The sequence below is a fragment of the Gobio gobio genome, assembly GCF_949357685.1.
Source record: "Gobio gobio genome assembly, chromosome: 4".
Taxonomy (NCBI): domain Eukaryota; kingdom Metazoa; phylum Chordata; class Actinopteri; order Cypriniformes; family Gobionidae; genus Gobio; species Gobio gobio.
Window position 1 is genome coordinate 49,576,844 of NC_137100.1, and position 24,572 is coordinate 49,601,415.

General features: G+C 36.8%; 1 protein-coding gene across 1 annotated transcript in view; it reads left to right on the plus strand.

Annotated features, from left to right (window-relative positions):
- Positions 1-24,572, plus strand: part of LOC307124509 (connector enhancer of kinase suppressor of ras 2) — a gene marked incomplete at its 5' end in the record, with an annotated part of 61,123 nt that overhangs the window by 21,370 nt on the left and 15,181 nt on the right. The window contains 12 exons of the mRNA XM_079813743.1: positions 7,000-7,202; positions 7,552-7,639; positions 7,759-7,800; positions 8,741-8,860; positions 9,242-9,301; positions 12,333-12,401; positions 14,799-14,945; positions 18,125-18,255; positions 18,373-18,533; positions 20,701-20,781; positions 22,138-22,376; positions 22,817-22,851. Coding sequence (XP_079669869.1) covers positions 7,000-7,202; positions 7,552-7,639; positions 7,759-7,800; positions 8,741-8,860; positions 9,242-9,301; positions 12,333-12,401; positions 14,799-14,945; positions 18,125-18,255; positions 18,373-18,533; positions 20,701-20,781; positions 22,138-22,376; positions 22,817-22,851 — 1,376 coding nt within the window. The remainder of the gene's footprint in view (positions 1-6,999; positions 7,203-7,551; positions 7,640-7,758; positions 7,801-8,740; positions 8,861-9,241; positions 9,302-12,332; positions 12,402-14,798; positions 14,946-18,124; positions 18,256-18,372; positions 18,534-20,700; positions 20,782-22,137; positions 22,377-22,816; positions 22,852-24,572) is intronic.

Consider the following 24,572-nt stretch of genomic DNA (forward strand, 5'->3'; position numbering starts at 1 on the left):
TGTTTGAAATCTTTGCAAATTTATTAACAAAATTCACATGTACATAAGTATTATGTACATTAGTACACTCTAAATCGTAATGCAGACGCATGCATTTTTGTAAAGCTGAGCCGATATGTATTGTGAAAAGCGCTATACATATAAATGTGAATTGAATTGAATATTCACAGCATTTGCTCAATACTTTGTTGAAGAACCTTTAGCACCAATTACAGCCTCAAGTCTTTTTGAGTATGATGCTAGCTACAAGCTTGCCACACCAATTTTTGGGCAGTTTGTCCCATTCTTCTTTGCAGGACCTCTCAAGCTCCATCAGGTTGGCAGTTCCTGCCACAGAAAACATCCCCACAGCATGATGCTGCCACCACCATGCTTCACTTTAGGGATGGTATTGGCCAGGTGATGAGCGGTGCCTGGTTTCCTCCAGATATGATGCTTGCCGTTCAAGCCAAATAATTCAATCTTTGTCATCAGACCAGAGAATTTTGTTTCTCATGGTCTGAGAGTCCTTCAGGTGCCTTTTGGCAAACTCCAGGCGGCCTTTTACTGAGGAGTGGCTTCCGTCTGGCCACTCTACCATAGAGGCCTGATTGGTGGAGTGCTGCAGAGATGACTGTTCTTCTGGAAGGTTCTCCTCTCTCCACAGAGAAACACTGGGGCTCTGTTAGAGTGACCATCGGGTTCTTGGTCACCTCCCTGACTAAGGCCCTTCTCCCCTGATTGCTAATCATTTGGCTGGGCAGCCAGCTCTTGGAAGAGTCCTGGTGGTTCCAAACTTCTTCCATTTACAGATGATGGAGGCCACTGTGCTCATTGGGACCTTCAATTTTCTGTACCCTTCCCCTGATCTGTGCCTCGATACAATCCTGCCTCGGAGGTCTACAGACAATTCCTTGGACTTCATGGTTTGGTTTGTGCTCTGACACGAACTGTTAACTGTGGGACCTTATATAGACAGGTGTGTGCCTTTCCAAATCATGTCCAATCAACTGAATTTACCACAGGTGGACTCCAATCAAGTTGTAGAAACTCAAGGATGATCAGTGTAACCAGGATGCACCTGAGCTCAATTCTGAGTTCCATGGCAAAGGCTGTGAATACTTATGTACATGTGATTTTTTCATTTTTTATTTTTTATTAAATTGGCAAAGATTTCAAACAAACTTATTTTTACGTTGTCATTAAGGGGTATTGGTTGTAGAATTTTGAGGAAAATAATGAATTTAATCCATTTTGGAATAAGGCTGTAACAAAATACTTGTAAATATTTTCTGGATGCACTGTAGATTCATCCGCACTGAGGAGCCGTGCCAATGCACAACCCACGTAAAGATGATAATTCTGCAAATAACTGCAATTGCAGGTTTCAAACAGAGATGGCGACAAAGAGGCAAAACTTAAGGACTGCAGCTTTACGCGATCAAACGTAGTGTTGGAGTCAAGACCACCTAATCCGAGACCAAGACCAGACCAGACCAGCATCCCTTAAATTCATAAAGATCCACATTAATGCCTGAGAAATGACTTATTTTTAATCAAGAAACATAATTAGAACAAGACACTATATATAAAGCTGTTATACCAATCAAATGAAATCTTTAACAACAAAATTCATCTTTGCACTGGTGGTGGTACAGAAGATGCATCTGAATTGGTAAATTACAACAGCATAAATAATGTTAAGAATAATGTTTAAAAAATATTTTTTTAATGTTTGTATGAAAGCAATATAATGTTTGCAGTCATGCTCAAATTTGTGAAAACAGCTCTCTTGTGATATTGCTTAATTATATCACGTTATAATATAAAAATCCAGATCTCATACAATACTTTTTTGCAACAATATTTTGAACTTTGTGAGCATTTGTATTCATTTTGGTGTAATTTTTGACACAATCCCTCATTTCTGAACCGGCACAATAAATAAAGTAGAAATAAGTTATTGATTGCATCTGAAGCAGTAAGTTTTATATCCAATCACATCAATGATGTTAATAATTAAATCAGACAATGTACCGGCAATTTAGTAATATCCCAAAAGTTGCTTTTGTCTTGAAACAAAATCCTGAGTCCTCAAAGTCTGAGGCCGAGACAAGACCGAGTACAAATGTGATCGAGACAGAGACCGAGAAAAGACCAAGACCTTCAAAAAATGGTCTTAAAGGTCCCATGGCATGAAATTTTCATTTGATGAGGTTTTTCAACATTAATATGAGTTCCCCTAGCCTGAATATTGTCCCCAAGTGGCTAGAAATTTTGATCAGTGTAAACCAAGTTCTGGCTGTCTTTTTCTGCCTTTGAGAAAATGACAACTCAGATGAGCTGATCTGGAATTTTCCTGTTATGACATCATAACAAGAACGGTTAACTCCCTTTCCTCCGCCCAGAGAATTTGGCACACCCATGCGAGGCCCATATTTGTTTGTCCTCGAGAGATCATGGCTTGTGAACTAGTGAATGCTGGCAGTTTCTCAGTGATTGGATGTACAAATGAAAACAGAAGTCTTTTTTCAGTTCCTTCTGATCTGTGATCAGTGATTTCTGATGTGTAGCTAATTATTCAAGTTCACACAGAACGTTATTATTCGTTTACACGCTACAGCTTCTCTCTCTCCCGACAGAACAGTGTTTTCGTGTTTTCTATCTTGTGAGTCAGTGTTTTTGTACGTCCTCGTCGCGTCTATCTGTTCTAAAATGTGCATACAGTCGTGAGTTTCTGCTCAACATCGGCAGAGCCACATCTTTAGAGATAAACCTCACGCACGCCGAAGCTCGGGCTGCACTGACCGGTCGGTCTTCAACATCACCAACCCCCAGTACTGCATCTCTCCCACAGCGGAGGCGCCATACACGGCGCAAGATTAAGCAGACGGGGGGTACGCGTGAGCGTATCCGGGCTAGGCTAGCCAGCTATCCCCACAATAAACTGGATTACATTTGATTACTGCTGTTGTGTATTTGTTTGCGCTGTGTACTCAATGCTGACGCCTTTCAGTTTTCACTGACGCTTTTCATATGATAGGAAAACATCTAAAAATAATGCTATAATCAACACTTACTCGTAACTCATTCATCTCGACAACTGTAATGGTACATTACATGTGTTACAAAGTTGGTAGAATAAGGAGGAAGATGGGCTCTGCGTGACTGGGACTCGTGTTTATTCAGAACTCTCAGATACAAACAAAATAAACTCGCGCTGACAGCTCTCTCACAACTCAGTAGTTACAATATATAACTTTGTTAGCAATCGCTCCGTCTCTGGTCCATTGATGTCCGGTTCGCGAACGAATCGTTCTTCTGAACCGGTTCTTTTTAGTGAACCGGTCGAACCAGTTCACCAAATTGGACTGAATCGTTCTAAATGGTTCGCGTCTCGTGTCAGCGCTGATCCATCATTTACTAAAGTTACTAACTTTCTGACATGAGTGACAGTCCCTCCGACTAGAAATAAACTAATAACCTGAAGTATATGCTAGTAACTACAACAGTTCACTGAACTGAGACGTGCTGAGAGAACTGATGAGAAGTGACATCCGTCTCTCTGGCAGGCCGCAGGCTTGTGCCTCGTAAACCACGCCCCCTCCGCTCATTTCAAATGCAAAGATGTCAGCCAATCACAACAGTGGGCGTTTTTACTGAAGTCTCACAGCAGACACGCCCCTTGAAACAGGCCATTCAGCCAGAGGGCAAACATCAGTATAGAAAAAATGCCTTTTATTTCTAAATTATGACATTTTATGATGTAAAAATTATACTAACAATATAAGTACACCTCAGAATACATTATACAATAAAATAAAAAATCCATGCCATGGGACCTTTAAGACCGGTCTCAGGACCAAGACCTACAAGACTAATCAAATGTAACTGTAACAAAGTTCAAGTAATGTTTAATCGTAAAATAACAAAACGAAAGGAGCAGCAGCGGTGGACTGCGGCTTATAAGCATAATAAAAACAGCAATGTAAAATGTCCCAGGCTCTCGGTTCTGCCCTGCTTCATACCACAGCGTTAATAAAACTTTATTACATTAGCTAATCCATGAACATGATTTCTGCCTGAGTCCCGTCGGATTGTTTTCCATCGGCTGTGGAGGTGAAGACGAGAACGCCCATGATTTCATGCTCATTCACGGTGCCAAGCTACGCCTTTGTTGTTGCAAGAAAAACTTACATACTGTGCCTTTAACTTTACTAATTTAAGTTTTAGTAATTTTGCTTTTGTCATTTTTATTAGTTTTTATTTATTTATTTTTTGTTTTAGTAATTTTAGCACTTCTGCTTGAACTTTTAAATTTGATTTCAGTTAGCAAAATTTCCTGAGTTGTTCATCCAATATTTATATTTTATTTTAATTTCATTCTGTTTTTTTATTTAATTTAACAATATTTAGTTAACAATAACAACACTGCTTGACATTAAATGGAAGCCTCTAGAAATGTTTTCAAAGTAAACATTTTAAAATTAAATATAAATACGTAAGTATAAAATAATTATAAAATGAATAAACATTGTGAATAATAAAACACAAATAAAAAATATATTAATTAAATATGTTAATATACAATTATAAAATAATAAATATTATAGCAAATCAATATTTTATAAATTAAATATATATATAATATAATATATATAAACTGTATATTATACATAATAAGGGTTTTAAACTTTGCTGTTTCCATTTGGATTTAAAATAAAATAAAATTTGGTGCATACCTCACAAGACCTGCCCTCTAAAGCACCATCCCAAAGTCTCTCTCTCCTTATAAATTTTGCATTGAATCTTTTTTAAACAAGAGTCAACTGTCACTCCTAAATCCTCATATGGGTTCTGCTGACCTTCTGTTTTTTTCTTTTTTCTTCTTCTTTTCTTTAGGTCTTTGCTATTTATTCTGACATACATAGCTACCTGGAAACTTATTTAAATTCTAAAGATGCCTCGAAAAGCTTTTAGGTGCCTTGAAATGATGAACAACATTTCAAAGATCTTAACCGTGAACCTATTTATATAAGGATCTATTTATAATAATGGTCTGAACATTGAAGGGGTGTCTGCATATTAATGTGCATCATGGCTGTAATTTATGCAGCGAGGAGCTTGAAAAAGAACAACAGTCACAACTGTAGAAAATGATACGTCACTGCTGCAGGTACCAATAAACACCATATAAAGAAAAAACGGAGAAGAAGTCAGAAAACCCCTAATTTTTATAAATGATAGATGCTGGGTCCAGCTGATTAATACTATAAACAAACCCAAAGGAAATGTGAGAAAATCTACTGTTTGTTACTTTAAACAGCCGATTGTGAATCAGAACGGTCCGGTGATTGAACGGTTCAGCCGATCGATTCACAGAAATGAAGGGTTTTGCAGTTCCACACTCTCAAAGCTGCAGTTCTGAGAAAATGGCATTTATTCTGAGTAATGCCTTTTCCAGATATGAATGGAGACTTGATTGTGTGCTTTATTTCATTCCACAGTGTAGGCAGTGTTTTATTTCTGAGTAACTCTGTTAGTGTGTAGTGATGACCCTCTGTACTTGCTGTGAGAATGCTTCTTGATTTTTCTGCTGTTGACACTTGGCTTTTAAGTCTCGGAATGATACAATAATTCATAAGGTTGACTGCTATGCTTCAGACCTCAGACCTTCTTAGAAAAAAAAAAACCTATTGAACTATGTTATAAAAATAACTGCTATCTATAAAAATAATAAATTATGCTTTGTCAGACGTTCACAAGTTTGTGGTCTAAATGGCAAGACCATAAAGAGAAATCATAACATTTATTTATTGCTATTTTCCATCTTCTTAGGTCACAAATAATAAAATTTCATGATTTAAAAAAAAAAAAACATGACTTTTATTTTTTATTTTAATGTTTGTATCCCCCAGGATACGTCGCCAGTTATAGGGTTAATGTTTCTGAAAGAAGTCTTTTTTGCTCACCAAGGCCACATTTATTTGATCAAAATACAGTATAAACAGTAACATTGAGAAATATTTAGTTGAAAATATTACAATTTCAAATAACTGTTTTCTAATTTAATATATTTTGAAATGTAACTTATTCCTGTGATGACTATCCGATAATTACTCCAATTATGCCATTACTCCAGTCTTCAGTGTAGCATGATCAAAAACTATAGACGTACAAAGACGGTTCACTCCTATTGCTTGTAAATGGGAGAAGCTGCAACACGCTATTTGAGCATAAGAAACAACATTTATGGAACATTTCATATCAGATTTTGTTTTTAATTTGAAATATGTTATTTCATTGTGAGTTCAGCAAGCAGTTTTTGAGATTTAAGGATTCCCCCATTCAGATAGATAGGACTTGATCTTGAATGCCCAAAATAGCTGCCTGGAGGCATTGCAAATATGGCTGCCGAGGGAACAGACGTTCCTTGAAAGGAACTTCCCTGTTGAAAAAAACTGCATATGCTGGTTAGCTATGTTTTGAAGCATGGCAGCTGGTTTGAGCTGGTCCTTAGCTGGTCATGAGATGGTTTAAGCTGGTCAAGTGCTGGTTCTAAGCTGGTCCTAAGAAACTAGCTCCAGCTCAGGACTAGCTTAAACCAGCTCATGACCAGCTAAGGACCAGCATAAACCAGCTGCCATGCTTCAGAACATACCTAACCAGAATATGCGGTTTTTTTCAACAGGGTTTGCACATGATCCTTCAGAAATCATTCTACTATGCTGATTTGGTGCTCAAGAAACATTTCTTATTATCAAAGTTGAAAACAGTTGTGTTACTACTTCATATTTTTGTGGAAACCATAATAGATTTTTTTTTTACTGGATTCTTTGATGAATAAAGAACAGCATTTATTTGAAATATACATCTTTTGTAACAATGCAAAAGTCTTTACTGTCACTTTTAAACTATTTAATGCATCCTTGCTGAATAGAAATATGAATTTCTTAAAAAAAAAAAAAAATTTTGAACAGTAGTATAACTACTTCAATAAAGATATTTTTCCTGTTGCAGAACTATGGTCTAGAGACAGAGAATTTGCGGACTTTGTCACACAAACTCAATGCATCCGCTAAGAATCTGCAGAACTTCATCACGGGGCGCCGCCGCGGGGGCCATTATGACGGACGAGTCTCACGGCGCCTTCCAAATGATTTTCTGACTTCAGTCGTTGACCTCATCGGAGCAGCTAAAAATCTACTGGCATGGCTGGACAGGTACTGAAACGTCCCTGAACAGGGAATGAACTCACCTGGGCTGAATAGAACAGACCTGAAAGACCTGATATCATAGAAATGAATGGAATTGAAATCAAACCTGATAGGACTGAATTAAAAGTTAGTCAAATAGCCTTGATAAGCTATCCAAAATATCAGATGAAAAGCAAACAAATTTAATTCTCATTTATGTAGTGGACACTCTTTGGACAGCAGAAGATTGGCACAAGTGCTCTGACATATTGAAGTGTGGTGCTCATGAGAGACCCAAGTCCAGCCCAGGTCTTGTTCCCAACCTCTGTGAAAAAATGCCCTCATCTCTTCATGTTTGTGTTTGCTTTGTTTGCAGGTCTCCATTTGTCAGTGTTTCTGAGTACTCAGTGCTGAAGAACAACATTGTTCAGCTCTGTCTAGAGCTAACCACTATAGTACAGCAGGTGTGTGTGTGTGTGTGTGTGTGTGTGTGTGTGTGTTTGTGTTTTGGTATGTGTATTCAACACACACAAACTTCACAGTCCTTTATTAGTATTTTAAATGTATTTTTTTCTTCTCTTAGGATTGCACAGTGTATGAAACTGAGAATAAGATTCTGCATGTGGTGAGTGTTTCTCAAACCACACAATTTTCTCTTTTACACACACAAACGTGTACACAAATACCTCACTAACTGTAGTAAGAGCATCTGTGGCATACTTTCGATTACCACAGACAATTATTTTGACTGCACAGTAAGCAGAAGTGTGACATTTATATTATTGTTAAACCATTTATGTGAATTATTCCGTTAAATGTGTATTATTTGCTTTTGATGTAACTTTTCTAGGTAAAGAACTGTCCTTTAAGAGATTCATTTAGACTTTAAATGATTTGACCACTTTGTAACAGCTTTATAAAAGAGAGAAACATCCTCCATCCTCACAGGCTGGTTATAATACATTTCACTATAGTTGTGAGGGCAAAAAGTCTTTCAAAAAATCTTTCATAAGAATATTGAACAAGCACACACACACTTTTCTCACTCCCGCACAGCACTTATATTTATATATTTCAGTAAAACGTGATTGCAAAGTCACATGTATCTGGCTTGCTCTGAAGCAAAAGTGTTATCTGTGTGTGTGTGTGCGTGCGTGCATGTGTGTGTTTAGCCTAAGGTTGGATATCTTGAATAATGCAGATTTTTCTCCCTTTAGGATCATTGCCTGTAGAACAGAAAGAGAGAGAGAGAAAGAGAGAGAGGGAGGGAGGGAGTGATACAAAAGGACAGAAAAAGATGAAAGAAGGAATATAGCATGAATAAATATACATAGAGCACATGACTTATTAAAGCAGATTCATTATACATTATGGGTATATTTCATGATGCTGAATGCCTTTCATGTGAATGGTTTGGACTGATGCAGTGTTGCCAGTATTTTCTGCTCCCTCCCAGTTTAACAGCTATAATTAGACTGAGAGATTTACTACGGAATCGCAAACATAGACTGACAACACTGTCTGTTTCTCTCTCATTGTCTTTCTGTCTTTATCTCTCTTTGCAGTGTAAGACTCTATCAGGTATCTGTGAGCACATTATTTCATTGTCGTCCGATTCGTTGGTGTCACAGTCTGCTCACCTCGAGGTTGTCCATCTGACTAACGTTATGCCTAGCGAGGGCCTGGTGAGTAAACAACAGCAATATCCCTTTCTAATCAACAGAAATATAAGAACGTTTAAAAAAGAAGGGTGTAATTGGTTGGATTTGTAGAAACTTTCTCTCATCACTGCTTAATATGCAGAGACAACTATAAGAAAGCCACTTGTAGGTTGATTAGCAACATACAAATGGCTAGCAACATTGCAGCATTGACTGAACCAATGGCATGAGTTAGGGTTATGGAAAATAGCAGGACTATTTGTTTGTGTGACCAATGGCAGACAGAGAAACCTGTTTGAAAACAACCATTGTTTTTGCAATTCCATTCAGTGACAGAAATTACACACTTCAGAACATTTTGAAAAATCTGTATAAATCTCACAACAGTCTCTTTCCTCTTTTTAGGGCATGTACATTAAGTCCACATACGATGGTCTTCATGTGATCACTGGAACTACAGAGAATGTGAGTTCAGAGCTGTATTTATTCCTTACTGGTCTTATAGTGTGGGTTCTAACAAATGACGAAGAGGAGCTTTTTATATAAATTCTACCAATTCAAATCCCAAGATTATAAACAGCTGCTCTCCTTATTTCTTCCCACAGTTATTTAAGAACCCCATCCGGATGGTCATTTAAATTTAGAGCCATGCCATTTAGGGGTTTGTGATATGTACTGTCAATGATGAAATAGTATTTATGTTAAAATCTTTTTTAATTAAACATGCTTTGAGAGTACATATATTCACTGTGTAGCCTATTAGAATGCAGCTAGAATCCCAACAAAAACAAAGCCATCTCTGAACAACACAGTTTTGAGTCTTTTGTGAACGATTCAATGACTCACTCATTAAGTAACACAATAACTCAAAATAACTATAAAGATAGTCACTTGCTTCATTTCTAACTGAAATGTATTTTGCCATTTTAGAGAAAAGTATTTGATTGAATGATTCAAAGACTCACTGATTAAGACAGGGACTTTCTTCCACTTTCTAATGGTTTTAGTTTCATATTTAAAAATATTTTACTTTATTTTCTTAGCCCTGTGATGGACTGGCCATCCATATAGATGTTCCCCTCCTTTGCGCCCGAGATGAATTGTCAAAGCATCCATTACCCTACCCAGCAAGCAATTTTCGTTTAAAAGACGTCTAATAGCTGTCCACCACTCCACACACAGCCCTGATATCTAGGCTAAAACAAAGCAAGATTTTGTCAAAAACGACATGTAACCAAATTTAAGGTTATTTTGGCTAGAAGTGGATTAATCATAGCCAGACTATATCGGGTCTATAGTTAACGAGATGGTGAAATTACGTCTTATTGCTTGCTGGGTACATAGGACAAGTGATTTTGAGAATGGATAGATGGATTTCATATTTCGGTATGCAAAAACATCAATTTCATAGTATTATTTAGGGCCCGAGTATTTGTAATTGCTGTGCACATGCATGTATGCAACTTCTGAGCCGCATTAAACAGTCTGTGTAAATACATCTAAATGCCACTTTAGATGCAGTTTCTGTGACACTCTTGTATTCTATTTAAATAAAAAAAATAGTACTGAAATAGGTGTCGTGAGAAATCACACCTGACTAGATGACAGACATAGACTAAGTATAGACTTTTTCACTTTTTTAACCAGTCATGGAATGTTCTATACCTTTATGTGTTGAAGATAAGGCAGTCTAATTCAGTGGTAAAGTCTAGCAGAAGTTGGCAAAACATCTGAAATTTACAATAGCACTCTTTGAACCACCTCTGCTTGTTTCCAACTTAGCTTAATTTATGCCAGTGTTTGATATTTATAGTTGATGTATTGCACATCAGCAAGAGAAGTGATGTTATAAATAACTAAAATAATTTTATCCAGACTGTTTAGTCCCTAGTCATAGTTCTATAATGTAAAGCACCATCAGTTCTACTGCTAGATTAAAATTTATACACTCTCATATAAAAAGGTTCAAAGCTGTCTCTGGGATGTTACTGCTACCCTTAAAAAAGGTTCTAATATGTACCATTTACAGGTACTAATATGTACACTTTTGGTACCAATATGTACCTTTGAGGTACTAATATGCAGTCTTAAAGGGATAGTTCACCCAAAAATGAAAATTCTGTCATCATTTACTCACCATCAAGTTGTTCCAAACCTGTATGAGTTTCTTTGTTCTGCTGAACACAAAAGAAGATATTTAGAAGAATGTTTGTAACCAAGCAGATAGAGCAGCCAACCATTGACTACCATAGTAGGGGAAAACATTCTATGGTAGTCAATGGTTGCTCTATCTGCTTTGTTACAAACATTCTTCTAAATTGTATCTTTTGTGTTCAGCAGAAAAAAAGAAACTAATACAGGTTTGGAACAACTTGAGGGTGAGTAAATGAAGACAGAATTTTCATTTTTGGGTGAACTATCCCTTTAAGGTACAAAGGTGTACCTTTTGAAAGGGTAACGCCTCAGTGACAGATTTTGTACCTTTTTTGAGAGCGTGTAAGTGTTTATGTCAAATATAAGATCACCATTGATGATGCCGTGTGATAGGACTTCTTCTCCATTGGAAAACCGGCCCTGGTTTTCTTCATATTGTCAGTGCCCGTTCCAGGCAGTATTGCTCTATAAAGCACATGCTGTGCTGCAGCTCTTCTGTGGGGACAGCAGAACCAGGTCATCCGCATTGAGCAGGCACTTGATTTCAGAGCTGGCTAGAGTGAGGCTTGGAATGGTGGATTGTTCCAGTGCTGTTGTTAAATCATTTATGTAGATGTTCAATTAGGTTGGACTCAAACATGGCTTTTTTTTAGCAGCTGGAAGAACAGAATTCATTGATTTCGAACTCTTAACGCACATTTAGCCTACTGTTCAGCTAAATGGATTTTACAGTTTTAAATGATTTTAAAGTCTATTATAGAACAACAAATCAAATGCGAAATCTTCTGAATAATATTCTTGACTGACATGATTTTGTGGTTGAAGATTTGGAAAAATTGTAAGTTTAAAACTCGAAAGCGTTGAAAATGTCAACTGTTGTATCCTTGAGAAAGGCATTTAATCTGAGGCTGCTCCAGGCGGACTGTCGCTGCACAAAGTGTACTTACTGTAAGTCACTATGTACAGAAGCATCAATAAAAGGACTGCTTACTATGTTTGAACAGATTCTAAAAATATTCTTTAAAATAAATGTTTTAGCTGTGAAGTGTGTGGGCAGAAGAAATGAGCAGAGCTGTGTTTCGCAAAAGCATTGCAAGCCTAAGTAGATTGCAGAGACCAATGCTCTCTACAATCTACTTAGGCTTACAATACTTTTGGGAGATGCTGTCCAGATGAGTGAGATTTTGATGAAAAGACCTTCAAACGTTCTTCATAGGGAAGGTCAACATTCAGGCATGTATGATACTATAATACAACACCTAAATGCCTGGGTAAATTATTGGCGTCAAATTGATCTCTATAATGAGCAGGGGTTATTAATATCTTTATCTCTCTCCTGCAGTCTCCCGCAGATCAGTGTAAGAAGATCCATGCCGGTGATGAGGTCATTCAGGTCAATCACCAAACAGTGGTGTGTATCTTTGCCTGGGTCAGTCAGGTTGACATCTGTGCTTGCATCTTAGTGCATAAACGTGCATTAATGTTTGTGCAGATATTGATTGGCTGTTGATGCTCAAGGGTTTTCACGTGGATCTCATAAAACCTGACAAGAACATGTCTGCAAAATTTGAGAAAACTTTACAAAAAGGTTTCATTTGTTAATACATTAACTCATTTTAATAAATGAGACCTTATGGTAAAATGTCACCAATTCTTTTTTTGTAAAGAAAATATTTCTTACCTTAGGACCATGTATCTTTTTTGCTGACATTTTTTCCCTCAAAATGAATGCACATTTCAAAATTAAAAAGCAAGTATGTTCCCTGCCACCAATTCTCTTCCGGTCAAACGTTTGGAAACATTTTTTAATGTTTTTGAAAGAAGTCTCTTATTCTCACCAAGCCTGCATTTATTTGATTAAAAATGCAGAATTAAAAACTGTAATATTGTGAAATATTATTACAATTTAAAATAATGGCTTTCCATTTTAATATATTTTAAAATATAATTTATTTCTGTGATGCAAAGTGGAATTTTAGTGTCACATGATGCTTTATAAATCCTTAATATGCTGATTTATTATCAATGTTGTAAATAGTTATGCTGCTTAAAAAAAGAACAGCATTTATTTAAAATAGAAATCTTTTGTAACAATATATACACTACCATTCAAAAGGTTGGGGTCAGTCATTTTTTTCTTTCTTTTTTGAAAGAAATTCATATATTTTTTCAGCAAGGATGTGTTAAATTGATAGTAGGTAATAGTAAAGATTTATATTGTTGGAAAAGATTTCCATTTTTAATAAATGCTGTTCTTTTTTTAACTTTTTATTCATCAGTAAATATTTTTCTAATATTGATAATAACTGAGTATCAAATCAGCGTATGAGAATGATTTCTGAAGGATCATGTGACCAGTGATGGGAATAACGGCGTTACAGATAAACGGCGTTACTAACGGAATTATTTTTTTCAGTAACGAGTAATCAAACGAATTACTGTTCCTCCCGTTACAACGCCGTTAGCGTTACTGAGGGAAAAAAAGCGGCGTTAGTCGCGTTACTATAATTGAGCTCACTGAAGCGCTTTTCATCCGAACAGGCTCTCTGTCAGTCGGACCTGCAACGTGTGTGTGTGTGTGTGTGCGCGCGCACACCAGCCATGCGTGTTGGGGGTGGGTGCGGTGGTGCACATAACTGATGATGATTTGTGGGTGGGAGACAAGGTTGAAGTTGATAGGTTGAGTTCACACCTATTTTTTTCACGGTATATGGTTCACACACACACACACACACACACACACACACACACACACACACACACACACACACACACACACACACACACACACTAAAGACGCACACGCATATACACATTCAGCGATGGTCCAACGACTTCAAAGGTAGCTTTCGCAAACTGGAAGTATAAGCGCTACTTTTCCCTCGTTGAGGTGAAAGGTAAGAATATTTATGTAACATGCAACTTATGCCCAGGAAGAAAGAGTCTCTCCACGCCGGTGGCAAGTGATTCTGAAGCGCCTCACATCATCATATGCCACAAAATTAGTGGCTAAAAACCCAGGTGATAACGTGAGCTCCACTACCAAAGGAAAGTATAGTACTGATAATATTTACACAATATTTACACTATAGTAGGCCTACTGATAATATTTACAATAATGCATTGAATTTGATAGGTGTCTCTCACATTTTCCCACAGCAACATTACAATAGTGTACATTAATGTACAATGTTTTATAATAATAATTTATTCTATTTAGTGTCCAATTCATTCATTTAATATATCTAATATTGGGGGCATCCAAGTTATTTGACATATTTGAACATTTGAAAAAAAAAAAAGTAACGCAGTAATTACTTTCCCTGGTAATTAGTTACTTTTATAATGATGTAACTCAGTTACTAACTCAGTTACTATTTGTAAGAAGTAACTAGTAACTATAACTAATTACTTTTTTAAAGTAACGTGCCCAACACTGCATGTGACACTGAAGACTGGAGTAATGATGCTGAAAATTCAACTCTGCATTACAGAAATAAATTATATTTTAAAGTATATTAAATCAGAAAACCCTTATTTTAAATTGTAATAATATTTCACAATATTTCAGTTTTTCTGTATTTTTGATCAATTAAATGCAGACTTGATGAGCATAAAAGATTTCTTTCAAAAACATTAAAAATAGTAATGTTTCCAAACTATATATATATGAGAATTTGAAAATAAATAAATAAATAAATATATATTTTGGGTAGGAATATAACCTTTACACTACCAGTCTAACGTTATTTATTTATTTATTTTAAACTTCTTTAATATTTATCTTTAAATCATCTTTATGTTACAGGTTGGCTGGCAGTTAAAGAATTTGGTCAACTGTCTCCGTGAGGATCCAAGTGGAGTCATCCTCACGCTGAAGAAGAGGCCACAGAACACTCTGGGCTCCACCCCTGCACTGCTGAAGAACGCCCGCTGGAAACCACTTGCCCTGCAGGTGTGTGTGTGTGTGTGTGTGTGTCAGGATAGTTCAATGTGTTTGCTCAAGTGCATCCATTTAATGTGTAGTGCATACGATTGCGTGTGTCTGTGTGTGTGTGTGTGTATATGAGAGCATCTCAGAGCACTGAATGAGTTCCGTACAGCTTGTTGCCATGGCAGCCAGAGTTCTGTGGTTGCTCTGGATACAAGTATCAGACAGATGCAGTTAACAGCTTGCACATGTGTCCTCTCCTCACAGTCACGACACAGTAGAGCGGAGTGGACGATCACTCGTGAATGAATTCACATTGGCGATTTGAAGGACAAAATGATTATTGACATAACCACTGATCAAATTACACCAGAACAGGATTTTCAGTCCTCTCTGGATGATTAAATAAACAATATACACTTGTAAATTATTGCATGAAAACAGCACTAGAAATGACCTGATAAAAATGACTGAAGGGTACAAGGACATATTTGCACTTAAATGTTTACATGCAATAAAACGATGCCCATTGATAAATGATAGTGATAAATCAATGGACAGTGTTTTTATGTATGTTTCTCCAGCCTCTTGTTGCCGGGTGGCCTTCTACTGCTTGTTGCTATGCTTTTCCTCATTGCTAACTGACTGATGCAGCGCTCATGGTTGCTAAGGGCAACACTATCGTCATTTTGAAACACACTCTTGGTCCTCTGTTAGTCAAAGGTCTTTAGATGTGTGTGTGACCAATCACGGTCCTGCCCTCTAGTGAAACTACTTGTACAGTATGTTAGTCTAGTCCAGTTTTAGTATGATTAATATCATGAGAAATATAAGATCTGTCTGGTAATTATTTTCTTTCACATTAAAGGGGCTATATGTAAGAATGTTCATGTATTAATGGTTATTTTATTGCCAATGTATGTTTGAACTAGACTGGGTAAACCCAGCCTGATCTTCCGGCGATTTGATTTCACCTTGCTGCTCAGTCTGGAAACCTGTACATTAATTTCTACTGCATCTGTTACACTTTTGCGGGAAACAATCACAGACTGGCTTATCCACCTGGCGCGCTATTGGCGGGTTTAACGCGATGACGGATAGAGAAGCGATGGGTCGTTGCCCGTTGATCTGATTGGTTGAAGGACTATCCAATTGCGTACAGAGTCATTTGAATTATGCTCATTGATCACGCCTCTTGTGCAGTAGAAAATACAGAGCAGAATCCCCAGACCAATGTTCAATCTTAAATTGAGCTTGGTCTGGTCACTGGTGATAGCCAGACAATGTTTGAACAGCTTGTAACGAAACTTTAAAAAAACGAGACTTCCCCAACGTCCTAGGTTGTTTCTGAAAGCCTGGTGACTGGTTTTTATGTGAAGGACTCTGGACATTTTTGGCCGGGAAAATCAAAAGGATGTGACGTTTACGTGTGCTCCCGAGAGTCTCTCTTTCGTTCAGTGACACAAGAAATGAATGCTACAATGTTAAGGATAATGCCGAAAGAGCCATTCTGTATGTCAATGTGTCATGCAAAGAAAAGGGATTAATTCAATGTTGTCTCACATATGCCAGATCTATATAGTTTATAGTCACAAATATACTTTATAATCAAACTATCATAACATAATCTCTATGGACGGATGCTTTCTTAACTGCTGCTTTACTGTCATTGTTGTGTGTTTGGGTCATTCTTGGGATTCGGTGCCTTTTGTAAAATGTTGATCGATATCCATTTTAAACCTTTTTAAACCTTTGAACTCTAAGCATATTGAAGTTCATTGAAAAATTATAATCTGAAACATTTTACAGCATTTTGAAACACATATCACCATTTTTCCAGTGTGCCCAGACATGTGCATTTCTATGATAAATACAACACTTACTATACATTACCCCCCCCCCCCTTTTTTTTCCATTGTTGGGTATATCAGTAATGATTCTCGCTAATGTATATATATATATATATAACAAGTAATCTTGTTTTTTAGCTTGTCCCTCAATTTATTGTCCACGAGTACTTTCCCTTTAAATAAAAGTTGGAAAAATTAAATGACATATCATAAAGCAGTCATCAGTTCTTTGAAGGGAAAACAACATGGAAAAGTGAGTGAGATCCTTGATTATGTCTATTTTTACCAAATTTGATGTGGTCAACTTTAGTACGTCCAAGGGAACAAGGGAAAAAAAGTTTGTAGAAAAATCATAGTTTTAAAATGACAGTTTTAAAGACCATGCAATTTTTTATTTGATAAACATTCTATGTTAGCTTGTTTTTTCTCCGACACATGCATTGGCTGATTTTAGATCAGAATGTCCATCCTGCTAGTGTCCACCCTGTTATATCCAAAGAGATAACAGAGTAGATACTGAGAGTGTACATAGTAATTGTGGAAGTAATTTATGTTTAAAGTTGAAGTAGTGCATTTAAAGTTCGTACATATTGTTTCCCATCTAAATCCAGTTCAAAATTAAGTAAAATTATAACTGGTTGTTCGTGAGCAATATGAAATCATCCATTCTTTATATCATTTGTCCACCCTGTTAGGCAGTTTTTTACTATACTTTATTTCATAAAATCGGCAACAACAAAAAAACATAATAATAATAATTCACAGACAATGAAAATTAACTAGGGTATCAATAATTTAGTACTTTTTAGGCATTTGTGTCTGTCCCTAGGAGGGTGGACATTTTTAATCTTCCATTCCATTTATTTTGTTTAATAAATGGTTACATTTATTTACCCAAGCTTGGCCAGAACATTTTTTCAAATGTTTTGCATCACCCTATCATAACTGAGTTTGATTTTCTACATTTTATGATGGGCAAAAGGCACCGAATACCAGGAATGACCTGTTTATGTTAAGAGGAAAGCACGCAGAACATATTTGAATATTCATCTAAACGTCGCTCTCAACAGCGTGGATGGCGTCGGGATGTTCCTTAACTGTATATCGCTGCAAAGGCATTTCCAATTTCTTTTTCTTCTAAGCAAAGAACGAAAAACAACTTCACTGTGAGTATTTTGGGCATTGAATCACCTTCAGTTATACATTAAGTTTCTGGTCGCAGATCACTTAGCGGCCACCGGTGTTGCTAAAACAATGGTTTCTGATTTCTTCATATAGCCCCTTTAATATAATAACAAAAAAGTGCAATTAGCTTTATACTGAGGTTATTTTGTGTGTGCTTTTGATCGACAGCCGCTGTCCACCAGTCCGTGCAGTGGTTCTCCTACACCCCCCAGCACACTTGGGTCAGTTGGACTTTCACCTGGAGTGGACACACCTGGGGGACATGATGTTTTTATTCTATCCCCTGTCTATGGACACAGGTATTTACATATGAAATATATTCAAACCAAAACTGTTTGTTTCTTTTAGCATGTTGGTGTAATTTCTTTCTCTTTTCCTTTTTTTTCTTTCTTTTGCTCCTGTTCTCACTCACTTAGAGAGGAGGATCTGGATCGGGGTGGGTTTGGTGTGTTTGGCTCCGATTCTCCAGGGTATTATGTAGAACAGGAGGTACTGGGGGGCCAGTACTTTCCCCTCCTGGAAGAGGATTCCGGAAGAAATACCGGACTGCGACGCAGAGACCGGACCCCAACTCACAGTAAGGACATGCACATTAGGGCTGCAACTGATAATTGGACATCACAAATATGCAAACACATAAATGAAAAATCAAATAAATACAAAGTTCTGTCATGAAACTCAAGATGGCGCAGTCTGATAGGTCGTTAACTCAATCATGTCATTCTCTATAAGGCACAGCTGATTAGTTCCTGCTGTATCAATGAGCTCACTGCTCCTCCTTTAAAAACTTGGTCAGCATTTGCTGTATCAGTGCAGCACGCTTTCAGAAACCCTCCATCTTCCCCAGCTCCACCATGTTTTCCCACGGAATTGGGCTACTTTGAACCGCTTGCCGCGGGTTGTTTTTTATTCCACGTGTTAAAGGTTTAACATATTGCATCATTTATATTTAGCTGATATGGTTGTGTTGAAATATTTTACTCAACCCAATTTATATTCTACCAATACAAACTGTGCTAGGGCGATGAGACAGCGTAAACACACTTTGTGAGGTATAGGGGCACTGCTAGGCTGGGTTGCCAGTGGGTGTGTGAGCGCCGGCTGTTTTTTTGGTTTTGGGCTAGTTTTATTGGCCATTGGGCTGGTTTTGTTGCGATAACCTGGCAACCCTGCTCCACCTGTATAGATCTGTTAATTTACTGTATAGCAGCAGCATGTCTTACTTGTTCACATACTGTGTTGTGTATGTATTGGAAGCAGCAAGACCCGTACTTGCTCTGCAGCAGTTGCAGCGTAGCAGATCTATTCCACAAAAAAAATAAAAAATAAAATATCAACATTGTCATATCCATTACCATGCCAAACACTCAGAAATAAAATATTTACAAGTATATAAACTTTCAGATTTCAATTATGGTTCATTATTTGTGTTTAAAAAGGAATATTGTTTTGATCAAAATGATTGAATTAAAATTATTTGTCTGTAATTATATTTTTTTCATAAAGAATATGATTTTAAGACCATGAATATTTACATGGAGACGGGCGAATGAACAGATGGATAAAATGACTAATGAGTAAGAACCTATTTGCACTGCCCAATGATAATAATAAATAAATGGGCAGCATTTTTATGTCATTTGATAAAGAAAACCTATTTTCTAAAAATTGTATCAGATCATGAATTTTTTTTTTGCATTGTAATATTATTTTCAATCATTCCAATTCAATAATTCCAATTCAATCATTCCAATTCAATCATTCCAATTCTCTCTACAGTAAATTTAAATGTTATATTATAAAATATGATATAATGTATTTTATATATATTTAAATATCATGGTAGTATTTGTTTTACTGAAATTATGCAAATTTAATTTTAAAAACATTTCGTCTGGACAGGATGATTTTGATTGTTGTATTACAGTTTTGATCCAAATGATTGGATTTAAAGGGATAGTTCACCCAAAAATGAAAATTCTGTCATCATTTACTCACCCTCAAGTTGTTCCAAACCTGTATGAGTTTCTTTGTTCTGCTGAACACAAAAGAAGATAGAGTGAAGAATGTTTGTAACCAAGCAGATAGAGCAACCAACCATTGACTACCATAGAAGGAAAAAAAAATACTATGGTAGTCAATAGTTGCTCTATCTGCTTTGTTACAAACATTCTTCACTCATCTTCTTTTGTGTTCAGCAGAACAAAGAAACTCATACAGGTTTGGAACAACTTGAGGGTGAGTAAATGATGACAGAATGTTCGTTTTTGGGTGAACTATCCTTTTAAGTGATTTGAGAGTAATTATTAATATTGATTTTCTCAATTAGTTATTGCCATCCTAATTCATTTGAATCAGTACTCTTGATTAAAAAACAACATACTATGCTACATACGCTTTCTATACACAACAATATACGGCATACTGTTTTAAATAATGTATGAAACATTCCAACCACACAGTTTCCAAACATACATTTTTAAATTGTAGTATGCTTGTGCGATGTTACACAATGTACAGCTTACATCATGCCTGGATGGCCGTTTTTAAGCTGGACATAAATGCAGTGCATTACAGGAGATTAAGCCACTAGGGAGCTCCGGCTTTAAACTGCAAATCTCAACCATTTAGTATGTTTCAGTTGCACAACTGTGTGCACTAATACACACTAACAGAGGAGATGATAGATGCTTTGAAACTAGCCAGAACAGACACACTCAAATGTTGTATGTCTCTGCCTGTAGGTGACCTCCGACAGGTTTCCATGGGAACTGAATGGCTGGCAGAGCCTCAAGAATCTGGAGTTTACAAAAGAGGAAGCAGAGGTGATGATTTTACCTTTTTGCACACTTTACTACATTTACTCCACTGGCACCAAGTTTTTAATTTTCACTTTGACTCGCTTTTTATTTGAGCACATGTTCATCATACTTCTCTGCACTCTCTGTTATGTGCCTTATTGTTATCGTAGGCATTTTTGACATCCCTGGCCAACAGGGATTTTGTGTATCTGGCAAGGAATTTGAAAGTGGTTCTCTCAAAAATGGCATTAACAGTTCTGTCTTTTTAAAAAATGGACAGATGTTGAGGATTTTAGGTCAGAGCTCAGTGTCTGAAATGTGGGGCTAACATAAATACTCATAAAGTTAGTTGACCCACTCACATCTCACTTTTTTAAAGTGTTCATCATATTCAGGGATCTGTGACTATATAATCACTACTAGTTATGTTATACCAAAGATGTGTGTGTTAATGTTTGTTTATATCTCTAATTAATGAAGAGCTTCTAGTTAGGAGCTTCTTCTTGATAACTAAAACCTAGTTTATCATCATCATGAGGCATTCTCGGTTGGACATCCTGGCATTGTCATTAGTGTGTGATTTGTGCAAGTTATTTTCGATAAGAACACGTCTGCAAAGAACGTAAATGTCACAAAACTATAGAACTGACATTTAAGAGCATAATAACAGAGAACACAAACCTGTAAGTGTTAAAAAAGCTACTTTTTTCCTGTGAACTTTGCAATCAAAAGCAGGAAATGCCGTTACATAGTTTGTGAAAGCTGAGGTAAGCAAAGTGAAAGACAGACTTCTTTGAAGAAGCTACCTAAGCTTCAGAAAGCTGGAGGAACGGCAAACAACCATTTCCTTTGCCTTTGGTTGATCAGTTTTTGTTTCCCTCCTGAATATATTTTAATGAAAAAAATATATATATATATTTTTTTAATCAGCAGAACATTGTGGGCATATTAGAGGTTGCTGTTTTAATCCAAAATTTAGGTGTTAATCTTGGAGGACTAAAAGATTTTACCTCGATGACTGATATTGACGGTGTTCTTTTTTGGTTTTTGGGATGTGAGAGGTGAAAAGTGAACTGTAAACAAAATGACTCATTCATTACTTCTTTGTTTTTTGGTGGAAACACAACTCTAAGAATAGAACAGAAAATACGTAGGCAACATTGGCAGATAAAAATAGAAAGCAAACCTACTTTAGGGGAAATAAACCTCACACACACACAGGAAGGTATCAAAGGAGCTTCATTCTGTGGCAGCTAGAGTTATGAAGAGTTGAATATTTTGTAATACGCTCAGTTTCTTCTACATGCTCGCAAGTCCTTACGCTGTTTTTTTCTCTCTCAGAGTGTGACTCCCTGCTTGCTTTCTTTCTCTCTCCATCAGATTCTGATTCCTCCCTCTTGCGGTTTCTCAGTGATGACAGGATTGTGTTGATTCAGGAAGAGGCAGAGTTTTCCCAGCGGGACACAAGCAGGCGATCCAGGAAGAAGAGCCGGAATCCCAGCAGTCCCAGTTTTCCCATCAGTCCCTCTATGCTTGTCCCACCTGTGCGTCTGGACACAGGCCCCCCCGAGGGGCTGCCCTTCCCCGTGCCTGACTCAAACACGATGCCACACTACCATGTAAGTTAGAAATGTCGAATCTGATCAGAGCTGTCTACTGAATTAATCAAATGAATCGTTTGATACAATGCACTTATTGTGTACATGTTTTTACATTGTACTGCAAGTAATTACAGCTGTAAATCATTTCTGTAATTACATCTGTTGACCATTCCCTAATACCTTAACCTACCCTTATCCCACCTCAATAGCAGCAAAACACAAAAAGCACTTTTTTATGTAGGTACGTAATAATTAAAGATGCCCAATATAAAGTGATCAACATTTCAGAACTGCCTCATCTCGCGACATACATTTGATCTATATTGTCATGTTATTGTACATACACACACTCACACGTCTCTGAAACAGTGGTTTCTTTTCATCACTTACAACAGGAAATTCAAATCTCTCTTCCTCTCTGTCTCTTTTTCTCTTTGTCATTCTGTTCATTGCCTCAGAGAGCTGCAGACACACTTCGAGCAGATGCTGATAGGTGAGTAAACTTCAAACCTTACTGAATTTATCATACTTTCTTTTATTTTTTTGTATTCTAACTTTTATCTGCTGAGTTTGACCTGTAATCAAAAAGTTTAAAGTTTTTACGATCAAAAAGCCATCATTTTAGTTTTATTATAGTTTTTTTAGTCCATTTTCTTTCTTTTTTTTGGCTGTTTTTAGCTGGTTTGTCTTCAAGTATCCTTTGTAAACACCGTCTTCAAAAAAGCAGTAGGTTGGCTGTCGGGTTAAATTTTGTTTTGAACTGGCCCATGCTTAAGTATATGCCTCTTTGCATAGCCTGCATTATATTGTGACTCACAAAATAATTGGATTCCGTCAGAAAGATTTTCAGAGCAACAGGTGCCACACACAGCCAGTGTGTAGGTGCTATACAGAGCACAAGGTTTGGTGGATTTCCCCTTATTTTATTTTTATCCTTATTGCTTCTGGTGTTGATTAACAGTATCAATTCTGCTTCCACTGTATTACCAGACTGTGACTGGACTGGCCAAGATTCAGAACATTAGTATTCTTAAAGTGAGAGCACATCATTTTAGTATAATAAACCTTATCACAAAAGAGGAAGTAGAGTTTGATTCCTTGTGATATCTTTAAAGATATAATGGCTTTTGAACTGGTCACCTTAAATTCAAAATAAGAATTTAAAGATTTTGTTTATTGGTATACAGACTAACTGGATGCTTCTTTGTGCACACATCAGTCACCACTGTGACTGTCTTAATGAACTGCTGTTTATTTATGAATGAGGAACAGAAATTCCTTGGCTGCAGTCTTAAATAGGTTTTTATTTTGTATGTGACTAAAGCTGTAAGAGTATGTGCAGTCTAATTCTGTGGTTCGTGTCTGTTTAAAGTAAGAAAGATCTCTGTCTGCGATTACGATTCATACAGAGATTTAGATTTTAAAAAAACTGTCTTCTGGGTGTCTAAGATTATGGGCACTATCATACACCCGGCGATGTGACGCGAGTGTTTTTTGCTAGTTTCAGCCCGAGACATTTTCACATCTAGTGCCACGTTGTTTAAATAGCAAATGCACTCGCGCCCATCTGTTGGTGTGTTGCTATTTTGAGGTAACTGAAAACGACTGCTCAGTATTTTTTGTTTTATTTAAAGGGCGCGTTAATAATATGCGCCTATTGGTGGATGCACACAATATTAAAAATAAAAGGACTCCTGAGAAGCATTCAGTCTTTCCACTTGCAAATTCTACTTTGCAAATTTCAAATCCGCCATGGTGCAAACGCAACTGACTTTTAAAGGGAATGGGAGATGAGACTCTAATTGGTTTATTGCACGTTACGCCCAAAACATACCCATGACTCATTAAGGGCATTTTCACACCTACCTTGTTTGGTCCGGATTTTCTTACTTTTCAGTTTGGTCCGAATCAAAATTACAGGTGTGAAACCTCCCCCATACCACGGTCCGGACCAAACAGACGAAATTTAGTCAAACGAAAAGAGGTAGTCTCGGTCCGGATCAAACTGAACAAAGGTTCGGTTCGTTTCTAGTGTGAAAGCATTTTCTGTATGGTTCGGACTTTCAGACCATTTACAGGAAGTTCCTGTTTATGTTTAAATATTATAATGTTATTTTTAAATTCAATCTAGGCTACATTGATTATGAAAAATGATAAGATGCGCAATATGTCAGAAGACAGAAGGTCAGAAATGATTTTGAACGAAATTTTGTA